Below are 12,210 nucleotides of genomic sequence, written 5' to 3'. Positions count from 1 at the left end.
ATCAGTGACAACTGCTCTAAGAGTGTTTCCACGTGTGTGTGTGCGTTCTAACCGGAGTCTGCAAAGGCCTCTCTGTCCTGGTCTGTCCACGCTCTCCCTCCCACCAGACTATATGGTGTAAACTGGGTGAACAGTAACACCACATGACTACCAGGGGGCGCCAAAGTTGGGTCCAACACCGATGGAATGGTCATCTCGATCATGGGCCTGTAGGGGAGAGAAAAGGAAGAATGTGAGTGAGTGAGTGAGTGAGCGAGTGAGTGTGTGTGTGGTATGTGAACCTGTATGCACTTGTGTGGGTCCCTGGATGTGTGTGAGTCCGTACATGCGTGTCTGTGTTTACCTGAACGAAGGCCGTCCCTCCTTGCAGTCTTCGTAGGCTGTCTGTAACACCTCCACACTCTCACAGTTGAGATGGATAGAACACTGGTGGTGTGGGCCAGGCTTGCCGTCTGGTGTGGGGGCCGCTAAAAAGTTAGGAAGCTTATCCACTGCCACTGTTAGGAAGAATGGGTCCAAGTTATTTGTAATTATGTTCCTGCCCCCCAACCATCCACTGCAGAAAAAAACGAACCACGGCTGAATCTAGTTGATGATCCCTGGCTTAGGGATCATCAATCCCAGTGAATTATCTAGAGGAAGTTTCAAGGCGGATTACATGAATTCTCTGATCGCACCATCTGGATTATTGGATGCGTCCTAAGGAATCCCAGAAAACATTAGATTTTCACGCATGCTACGACTTTGTATGACTAGCAGTGAATCCATCACCACGTTTTCCTTGAGTAGACAATCCATGTTGGAATCGTGGATTTTTACCTTGGCTGAGTGCCTTGTTCTCTCCTTGGAGAGTGAGAATTTCACTCTGGCTAAACCCCATACTCCCCCTTAGCCCTGCTACCTCCTCACACAACTTTTCCAGTGTTGCATGGATTCCAGCCGGAGCACTAGCCTCTACTTCAACGGTAAGTAAATCGTCCGTGTCTGTAGATTAATCTGTTTTTCTTTCTTTTGTCGGGGTAGAGTTCTTTTGCGAGGTAGTCGGATCTTTCCATGATGGAGTATGTTGTTCCTCCATCGTGTAAAGCTGTTGGTATTCGGCGATTTCCCTCAGGATCTCCTTAGTATCCAGGTTGGTTTCTTTCCCACGATGACGACCGGTGTCTGTAGTACAGCCACCTAGCACTGTTGTTTGGTTAGCGGTGGTTCCTAGTTGTTTAAAGCTAAACGCGCCGCGGAATCCATGCAAAAACAGGTTTCAAAATCTTATTTAATTAATAGCGGTTTTGTTTTAATCAAAAATAACAACCGGGTGTTTTCCAGCACACAGTGTTCAGATGCGCACTCTGATGACGTGTGACGACACTGAGACGCATGTTGATTTTGTTCATCCACACCAGATGGGATCAGGACACGCAGGTTAAAAAATGTAAACAAACTCTGAACCAACTATATTAATTTATGGACAGGTCGAAACACATGAAACATTCATGGCAATTTAGCTAGCTACCTTGCTGTTGCTAAATCATTTGTCCTGGGATATAAACATTGGTTTATTATTTTACCTGAAATGCATAAGGTCCTCTACTCTGACAATTAATCCAGAAGAAGAGACTTGCTTGGATCAAGAAACACGAGCAATGGACATTAGACAGGTGGAAATCTGTCCTTTGGTCTGATGAGTCCGAATTTGAGATTTCTGGTTCCAACCTCTGTGTCTTTGTGAGACACAGAGTAGCTGAACGGATGATCTTCACATGTGTGGTTCCCACTGTGAAGCATGGAGGAGGAGGTGTGATGGTGCTTTGCTGGTGACACTGTCTGTGATTTATTTAGAATTCAAGGCACACTTAACCAGCATGGCTACCACAGCATTCTGCAGTGATAGGCCATCCCATCTGGTTTGCGCTTTGTGGGACGATCATTGTTTTTCAACAGGACAATGACCCATAACACACCTCCAGGCTGTGTGAGGGCTATCTGACCAAAGAGAGTGATGGAGTGCTGCACCAGATGACCTGGCCTCCACAATCACCTGACCTCAACCCAATTGAGGTGGTTTGAGATGAGTTGGACCGCAGAGTGAAGGAAAAGCAGCCAACAAGTGCTCAGCATATGTGAGAACTCCTTCAAGACTATTGTAAAAGCATTCCCCAAGAAGCTGGTTGAGAAAATGCCAAGAGTGTGCAAAGCTGTCATCTAGGATGGCTACTTTGAAGAATCTAAAAGAGAAAATATATTTGATTTGTTTAACACTTTTTTGGTTACTACATGATTCCATATGTATGATTTCATAGTTTTGATGTCTTTACTATTATTCTAAAATGTAGAACATTTTAAAAATAAAGAATGAATGAGTAGATGTGTCAAAACTTTTGACTGGTACTGCGTGTGTGCACACGTACACATATATACATATATATATATATATATATATATATATATATATATATATATACACATTTATACATTTTTTTTATACATTTTCCATATTCACAAAAATATTTTTTATCTCAAATTTTGGCCAGAAATTTGTTTACATCCCTGTTAGTGAGCATTTCTACTTTGTTAAGATAATCCCGCCACCTGACAGGTGTGGCATATCATGAAGCTGATTGAACAGCATGGCCATTACACAGGGGCACTTTGTGCTAGGGACAATAAAAGGCCACTCTAAAATGTGAAGTTTTGTCACAACACAATGCCACAGATGTCTCAAGTTTTGAGGGAGCGTGCAATTGACATGCTGACTGCAGGAATGTCCACCAGAGCTGTTGCCAGATAATTTAATGTTAAGTTCTCTACCATAAGCAGTCTCCCAATGTCATTTTGCAGTACGTACAAACGGCCTCACAACCGCAGATTACCTGTAACGGCGCCAGCCGTGTGTAACCTCCACATCCGTGTGTGTAAGCTCCACATCCGGCTTCTTCACCTGATGGATCTTCTGAGACCAGCCACCCATACAGCTGATAAAACTTTGTGAGAAGACCTATTTGGTCTCATGGTCTGACAAACACCACTCTAGCTCTGCCAACTTTCACAACAAATGCGGAAGGGCAGTGGATTGAGACACAGTCCATGCAAAAAAACAGATATCTCTAGTTTAATCAGACAAATTCTGATGGCGATTTAGTTTTATTATGTTAATTCGATTTCCTCGTGGCTACAGAAATTGTACGCTAAGGGTTTCTTAAAGTAAGTACTTTAAGTACTTAAGTTCAGTAAGTACTTGAGAAAAAAAGGTAGTTCAACACAAAAGAAAAGTATGAGGTAGATATGATAAGGGTCGTACCATTAATCTTAGTGACAGGGGAGGTGTAGTCTATCTGATCTACAGCTTTGATGAACGCTGGAGAAAGAGCACTCTGTGAGAAGCAAAACAGAAGGGTTAGGGTTAAGGTAAGAGGACACAAACACGATATTACACTTCTGAGTACAATATTTTTTGAACAATGTTTGATGTCTTCCTGAAAGTAATGTATATAGGCTATTGTCTTTTCAATAGCCTACTTTTTCAAGTATTCAGACCCCTTGACTTTTTCCACATTTTGTTATGTTACAGCCTTATTCTAAAATGGATTAATAAAAAAGAAATCCTCAGCAATCTACACACAATACCCCTTAATGACAAAGTGAAAACCGTTTCTTTGAATTATGCGCAAATTTATGAAAAAATAAATATATATTATATATATTATTTACATAAGTATTCAGACCCTTTGTGGCTCCAAATTGAGCTCCGGTGCATCCTGTTTCCATTGATCATCCTTGAGATGTTTCTACAACTTGATTGGAGTTCACCTGTGGTGAATTCAATTGATTGGGCATGATTTGGAAAGGCACACACCTGTCTATATAAGGGCCCACAGTTGACAGTGCATGTCTGAGCAAAAACCAAGATATGAGGTCTAAGGAATTGTCCGTAGAGCTCCGACATGAGGCCCAGATCTGGGGAAGGGTACCAAAACATTTCTGCAGCAATAAAGGTCCCCAATAAAACAGTGGCCTCCATCATTAATAAATGGAAGACGTTTGGATCCACCAAGACTCTTCCTAGAGCTGGCCGGCTGGACAAACTGAGCAATCGGGGGAGAAGGGCCTTGGTCAGGGAGGTGACCATGAACCGGATGGTCACTCTGACAGACCTCTACAGTTCCTCTGTGGAGATGGGAGAACTTTCCAGAAGGACAACCATCTCTGCAGCACTCCACCAATCAGGCCGTGGCCAGACGGAAGCCACTCCTCAGTAAAAGGCACATGACAGCCCACTTGGAGTTTGCCAAATGACAATTAAAGACTCTCAGAACATGAGAAACAAGATTCTCTGGTCTGATGAAACCAAGATTGAACTCTTTGGCCTGAATGCCAAGAGTCATGTCTAGAGGAAACATGGAACCCTCCCTACATTGAAACATGGTGGTGACAGCATCATGTCATGATGTTGCCCTATTTGGGTATAGCAAGCCCCATCCCCCTCTCCCTGCCTCCCCCTTGCCTCCTTCAACTAGGCTGCTGTGGTCAGAGAGAGGTCGTCAATTCCTGAGAAGACCCTGCCACATGGCCACATAGTATAAGAGGCAGAGTAAATTTTCATAGAGCACAAAGGAATTTCTTCCACCTCACAGAACTTGAGGTACGAACTAATTTCATGTTCCGGAGAAAGTATAAAAGATCGGTGAAGAATCCAGCTACGAACTGGTCCGTTTGTTACAACTTGGGGAAGCTCATGGGAGACAGTGTGGCCACATTACCATAACGCTGTTTATATAATAGCCTCAGATATGAGGTTTACATCTAATTGTTGTATAAAATGAATGAGTGAGTATGACACTGTTTGTAAAATTGTGTAATATGATTTTGGACTGTTTAATGAAGGAAAATACAATTCCCTTTTGATTTGAACTAAATCAGAGGACCGTCCCTGAGCTCAGTTAGGGTCAGGCATCCTGGGACAGCCCCTTTTCTGCAATTCCGAATAAAACCCAACTTTGGGAAATTATCACCAGACCATGTTTTTCTCCATTAGGAGAGGACAAAGGTTGTAGACCATTGCTGAATATTTTAACCATACCATGTGGTTAAACTGTTAGACTATCGATACCAACAGAAAAAGAACAAGTCTTTGATATTAATTACTAGTCTGCAGCTAGGAATTCGGTATCATTGAACGTGAAGAACGACAACCGCCGAAACATCCATTCTATAACAAATTAATGAATGTCACTCTGAACTCTCCTCTCTAACCAAGACAGAGAGAGAGAGAGAGAGAGAGAGAGAGAGAGAGAGAGAGAGAGAGAAAGAGAGAGAGAGGACAAAACTCTCCAACAGAAACTAACTTTTCAACAAAGATCCCGACGACACACTGAGTATAAATATATATATTAATGGCAATTGTTCCCGAATGAGTGAGGATTAGCATTTCAATTGTTATAATTATCAACTTTGTAGTGTCTCATCTCAGTTGACCCCCACTTCCCCTTTTGTCTAACAAGCCGCGATGCTGGTTTAACCCACTAGGGCACATTCCCTTATCATTTCTTGTAACCACATTTACCTTGTTTGTTTGTTTATGCATTTCTGTGAATTACTTAGTTAGTAATAAATAAATTATTTAAGACAATTGGGGTGGCAGGGTAGCCTAGTGGTTAGAGCAAATTACAGAGACATCCTTGATGAAAACCTACTCCAGAGCGCTCAGAACCTCAGACTGGGGTGAAGGTTCAACTTCCTACAGGACAACATCCCTAAGCACACATCCAAGACAACGCAGGAAGTCTCTGAATATCCTTGAGTGGCCCAGCCAGAGCCCGGACTTGAAACCAATCGATCATCTCTGTAGAGACCTGAAAATAGCTGTGCAGCAACGCTCCCCATCCAACCTGACAGAACTTGAGAGGGTCTGCAGAGAAGAACGGGAGAAGCTCCCCAAATACAGGTGTACCAAGCTTGTAGCGTTATACCCAAGAAGACTCGAGGCTGTAATCGCTGCCAAAGGTGCTTCACCAAAGTACTGAGTAAAGGGTCTGAATACTTATGTAAATGTAATATTTCAGTTGTTTTTTTTATACATTTGCAAACATTTCTTAAAACCTGCTTTGATTTGTCATTGTGGGGGTTTGTGTGTAGATTGATTAGGATTTATTTTGTTGAATAAGGCTGTAACCTAACCAATTTGGAAAAAATCATGGGGTCTGAATACTTTCTGAAGGCACTGTGAATGAGCTATGGAATTTTGAGCTTGTTCTCCAATGGGATAGTCTCACATTGCCAGTCTCATATTCAATCTGACTGGAGATTAAAGTTAATCACCAGTCTTGAGGTGTGTTAAGATGTGAAAGTGTGTTACCTGTAAGATGCATTACCTGAGGGGTGAGTGTTTTAAAGGTGACGTAGGGTGTAGCGTTGGACAGTACCACTCTGCTGTAGATCTCTGTGCCATCCTTCAGGACCACCCCTTTGGCACTGCCATCTGACCCAACCAAGACCTGATGCACATCCTGTAACCCATATGCATGCACACCCACTCACAGATATCACACAAGAACACATTATATTTTCCATTAGCTGTTAAATTCAAAAGGTTGAGTTACCAACTAGGGAACCACTAGATAACCACTCCTGGGGAAATTAAATCTGTCCTATCTGGCTGTATGTATGTTTATTCACTGGATTATAAATCAGCTGGACCATTACAGTTTAACATGAACTGAAAAACACTATAGAATAGAACAAATGTGAAAGCCGTGCCTATCCAGCCAGCTGACCTGTTCAGTAAAGATGTCCGCTCCGTGGGAGCGGGCAGAGCTAGCAATGGCCTTGGACACCCCTCCCATGCCCCCCTCCACATAACCCCACGCACCCTTCTCCTTCTCCAGCTCCCCCATCACATGATGAAGGAGGACATACCTGCGGATAGGAGATACAAAGGGGGAAACATTATTGTCCAAAACATATATACAATATAACGTTCTATTTAATTCTGAGAGGGGTGTGTGTGGTGTGTATGTGTGTGTGTGTCTCACCCACTGCCAGGGCTGTTAGGGCTGGTCATAGCTCCTATCACAGCATCTGTAGCCAGTGTGGCTTTAAGAGGCTCAGATTCAAACCAACGGTTCAGGATCTGAAAATTAAAAATAAATAGTATAGATATTCAGCAAGGCACAGAAGACGCTGTAAAGCTTTACAACATGGACGCAACTAGAATCAGATGAGGAAGGGTTAGACAGCAAAGCCAATATTCTTATTCAATATTGTAGCAAAATATATATATATATGAATATATGAATATCTATATATATGAATATATGAATATCTATATATATATATATATATATATATATATATATATATATATATATATATGAATATATATATATATATATATGAATATATATATATATATATATATATGAATATATATATATATATATATATGAATATATATATATATATATATGAATATATATATATATATATATATATATATATATATATATATATATATGAATATATATATATATATATATATATATATATATATATATATATATATATATATATATATATATATATATATACATACAGCTGAAGTCTGAAGTTTACATACACCTTAGCCAAATACATTTAAACTCAGTTTTTCACAATTCCTGACATTTAATCTGAGTAAAAATTCCCTGTCTTATTTTTTTTATTTTACCTTTATTTAACTAGGCAAGTCAGTTAAGAAAACATTTTTATTTTCAATGACGGCCTAGGAACAGGGGCTGAATGACAGATTTGTACCTTGTCAGCTCGGGGATTTGAACTTGCAACCTTTCAGTTACTAGTCCAACACTGCCATCTTAGATCAGGTTAAGGTTAAGATTATGAATGTGAAATGTCAGAATAATAGTAGAGAGAATGATTTATTTCAGCTTTTATTTCTTTCAAATGTTTCAGGTAGCCTTCCACAAGCTTCTCACAATAAGTTGGGTGAATTTTGGCCCATTCCTGGGCTAAATATATAGACAGCTCTGACTCAAAACATTGGTTTAGGATCTGAGAAACAGAGTAGAAAGTACAGTTATTAATATAACTACTGATCCTTGAAGGAGGGAACTAGGTATAACATACTATGGGTGACTCAACGACCAATCATATTCACTGAAATCACACCCAACGGTCCAATGGGTAAGGAGCGTGCCCTCGGAAGCCCCGCCTTCTTAGCTATGATACCGGGGCTCGCATTCATTTTCTCAATTCAGTACTGCTCTTCAGCGAGCTCAAATCAACTGAAGGTGCGGCCCAAAATATGTTATACCTCGTTCCCTCCTTTAGGGAACAGTAGTTATATTCATAAATGTATACTCCCTTTCAGTCAGTCACTCGGTATACAGTGGGGCAAAAAAGTATTTAGTCAGCCACCAATTGTGCAAGTTCTCCCACTTAAAAAGATGAGAGAGGCCTGTACTTTTCATCATAGGTACACTTCAACTATGACAGACAAAATGAGGAGAAGAAAAATCCAGAAAATCACATTGTAGGATTTTTAATGAATTTATTAGCAAATTATGGTGGAAAATAAGTATTTGGTCACCTACAAACAAGCAAGATTTCTGGCTCCCACAGACCTATAACTTCTTCTTTAAGAGGCTCCTCTGTCCTCCACTCGTTACCTGTATTAATGGCACCTGTTTGAACTTGTTATCAGTATAAAAGACACCTGTCCACAACCTCAAACAGTCACACTCTAAACTCCACTATGGCCAAGACCAAAGAGCTGTCAAAGGACACCAGAAACAAAATTGTAGACCTGCACCAGGCTGGGAAGACTGTACCTATGATGAAAATTACAGGCCTCTCTCATCTTTTTAAGTGGGAGAACTTGCACAATTGGTGGCTGACTAAATACTTTTTTGCCCCACTGTAACAAAGTATTGAGATAAACTTTTGTTATTGACCAAATACTTATTTTACACCATAATTTGCAAATAAATTCATTACAAATCCTACAATGCGATTTTCTGGATATTTTTTCCCTCATTTTGTCTGTCATAGTTGAAGTGTACCTGTGATGAAAATTACAGGCCTCTCTCATCTTTTTAAGTGGGAGAACTTGCACAATTGGTGACTGACTAAATACTTTTTTGCCCCACTGTAACATACTATGAGGATATACAGTAAAAGCACGCCCCAATCCGGCTTAGTCTCCTGACCCCTCCTGTCTCAGCCTCCAGTATTTATGCTGCAGTAGTTTATGTGTCGGGGGTCTAGGGTCAGTTTGTTATATCTGGAGTACTTCTCCTGTCCTATTCGGTGTCCTGTGTGAATTTAAGTGTGCTCTCTCTAATTCTCTCTTTCTCTCTTTTTTTCTCTCTCTCTCGGAGGACCTGAGCCCTAGGACCATGCCTCAGGACTACCTGACATGATGACTCCTTGCTGTCCCCAGTCCACCTGGCAGTGCTGCTGCTCCAGTTTCAACTGTTCTGCCTTATTATTATTGGACCATGCTGGTCATTTATGAACATTTGAACATCTTGGCACACCATGTTCTGTTATAATCTCTACCCAGCACAGCCAGAAGAGGACTGGCCACCCCACATAGCCTGGTTCCTCTCTAGGTTTCTTCCTAGGTTTTGTCCTTTCTAGGGAGTTTTTCCTAGCCACCGTGCTTCTACACCTGCCTTGCTTGCTGTTTGGGGTTTTAGGCTGGGTTTCTGTACAGCACTTTGAGATATCAGCTGATGTACGAAGGGCTATATAAATACATTTGATTTGATTCTTATTTTTTTAAGTAAGGTTTGTGGACTGTTTAAAATCAATTGCCTATAGCCAGAAGGAAAGGCAGCGAATGCAATTTGAGTTGCGACTGTCTGTGAAAAATAGAGGCTAAGCCAGGCATATTGCAATATTTCAAAATACAATGTGGGAAAACATATTTTGGAAAGAAAATGGTTGTTGCTGTAAAGAGAAAACAATGAAAAGACTCATCTGTCTTAAATTCTCAATTTAATTGAGTGAACAAAAAGTATAGCCTATCTTATTGGCACCGGCGGAGAGCATTTGCAATATCCCCAGTGAAAGCACACTGCACATATTCACTATTTATCATTATTGGGTCAGTGCTACTTAAAAGTTTGTTTTTGGACAATAACTTCCTCCTCCAGTTTAGATGGATGTCATATTCGATTAGTATCGCCCCTTCTCGTAGGCCTATTATATGGACAACGTCGTTTTTATGTACCTTTTTGTCACCGTCAGCAGTAGGCTACCCTATAATTTGTCCTATAAAACATATTCTGCTGATGTCTCCAGTCATATAAAGTGTAGCAGAATTGCATGAAATGTGTTTATAAAAGGCCACATTTTTCCCATGCAAAGAAAGAAGAAATGTACCTGATATAGCCTAGGCCTGCTCTATGCTACATGAGCTCAGCCATCATTGAACATTTGATTTTTGTTGCAAACAGTGATTGAGTTATAGTATTAGCCTAAATTATGACTATCCAATCTACTCATCACATTAGGAATAATAGGCAATCTTACATAAGTCTGCAAATGCGATTATGCATGTAATTCTCTATTAGAAAGTTGCATTATCATAAAAAATATATATATATTTTTGCCCCTTTTTCTCCCCAATTTTGATCTTGTCTGCAACTCCGCAATTGGCTCGGGATGCGAAGGTCGAGTCACGTGTCCTCCAAAACATTACCCACCAAACTGAGCTTCTTTAACACCCACCCGCTTAACCCGGAGGCCAGCCACACCAATGTGTCGGAGGAATTACTGTTCAACTGACAACCGCCACAAGTAGTCGCTAGAGCGCGATGAGCCAAGTAAAGCCCCCCAACATACATTACTGCACTGGGCTTACAAGACGTGAGTGACGCTAGGCTAAAAGCACTGGTGCTACACTGCGCAGAGGGACAGCATGTGTTCGGGACACTCGGGTTTTGCTGATGCTGTGGCTCTCAAGGAGACACACTTCTCTACACCCCAAAGTGCCCGTCTCCATCCGTTTCAGTTCCGACGGCACCATCAGCTGCCTGGTGAGTCTGTACACCAGTGTGTGGCAAATCTATGGGGCTTAGCTAGCTAGTGTAAATTTGGGGCACTGCAGGAGGAAATGGTACATGACCAACTAATCGAGCATACAAACAACAAGAAAGTATGTGAAAGACTGTTACTTGAACCTGATGATTTGTCACTGGCAAAGGCACTCCAGTTAGCTTTCCAAGCGGAGTCCACTGCAGGATCTGCTGCAAATCTAGCCTCCCCTCTCCAGCCTCTTGCTCTCACTGACACGGACCACTCTGCTCAGACCCTATACACGCCGTCGCCCCACCCTCAAGTGGAGAGACCCCCGTCATACAACCTCTACGCTGTGTCCCACTGGCCCTGCATGCAGACATCGATGCCGAGCTCCGGTGCCAGCTAGAGGAAGACATCATCGAGGCTATTGATGCATCCCCCTCTATCGCAAAGCTGGTGGTGGTAAAAAAGAGATCATTCCACCTGTGTGGAACTTAGAGCAGCAAATAGGGCCACATCCCAGACAAATACCCCCTGCAGAAGAGTTCACTGCCCTGTTCTACAGCTCCAGGGATACCTACAGGTGCTGCTACACTGAAGCAGCCACAACCTCAAAGCGTTCATCACCCACTTAGGGGTCTTCCGCTACAAGCTCATGGCATTTGGATTCAGCTCTGCCCCCAGCTGCTTCCAAAAGATCTTGACGTCTTTCTTCGCAGGGATCCCGGGGTGGCCATCTCCCTCAATGATATCTTTGTTCACAGGCCTACCATCAGGGTCCATGATGAGCACCTACACAGTGTGTTCACTGCACTGGCAAAAACACAACCTCACTCTCAATGGAGAAAAGTGTTTCTTCTCCACCCTGCCATTGAGTTTGTGTGATTTCACCTCCCTGCCGAGGGGATTTCCCCACTCCACTCCAACACTGCAGGAGCTCCAGAAGGCATCAGCAGACGACCCCACTCTCTCCAAGCTGGTGACCTTCATCACACAGGGCTGGCCCAACAAAGCACCAGAGGAGCTGTCGTAATACTTCAGGGTCTGAGAGTAGCTGTCCTGCTGGATCGACACCTGAAAAGTTTGTCAATTGCGTTGCACATTCTTCCTTCAGGCGAGCTAAAGAGCTGAGAATCTAGGAAATTAATGCGACCCCTGGTATTATAGCCAGGAAGGCAGAGCTTCCGAGGGCAA

General features: G+C 42.0%; 1 protein-coding gene and 1 long non-coding RNA gene across 2 annotated transcripts in view; one reads left to right on the top strand and one right to left on the bottom strand.

Moving 5' to 3' along the window:
• The window catches only part of LOC149972552 (uncharacterized), a 66,065-nt gene extending 56,612 nt beyond the window's left edge, over window positions 1–9,453 (top strand). Inside the window, exon 3 of the long non-coding RNA XR_016491027.1 lies at window positions 9,369–9,453. This is a non-coding gene — a long non-coding RNA (uncharacterized LOC149972552). The remainder of the gene's footprint in view (window positions 1–9,368) is intronic.
• The window catches only part of pyroxd2 (pyridine nucleotide-disulphide oxidoreductase domain 2), a 36,917-nt gene that overhangs the window by 2,841 nt on the left and 21,866 nt on the right, over window positions 1–12,210 (bottom strand). The window contains exons 8-13 of the mRNA XM_021580865.3: window positions 7,026–7,123; window positions 6,768–6,909; window positions 6,366–6,500; window positions 3,296–3,368; window positions 344–497; window positions 53–207 (exon numbers count right to left, since the gene is read on the bottom strand). Coding sequence (XP_021436540.1) covers window positions 53–207; window positions 344–497; window positions 3,296–3,368; window positions 6,366–6,500; window positions 6,768–6,909; window positions 7,026–7,123 — 757 coding nt within the window. The remainder of the gene's footprint in view (window positions 1–52; window positions 208–343; window positions 498–3,295; window positions 3,369–6,365; window positions 6,501–6,767; window positions 6,910–7,025; window positions 7,124–12,210) is intronic.

This window comes from Oncorhynchus mykiss, chromosome 23 (genome assembly GCF_057628025.1).
Source record: "Oncorhynchus mykiss isolate SJ-2025 chromosome 23, ASM5762802v1, whole genome shotgun sequence".
NCBI classification, from domain to species: Eukaryota; Metazoa; Chordata; class Actinopteri; order Salmoniformes; family Salmonidae; genus Oncorhynchus; species Oncorhynchus mykiss.
The sequence above is the reverse complement of the archived record's forward strand: the minus strand, read 5'-3'. Positions and strand labels throughout refer to the sequence as shown.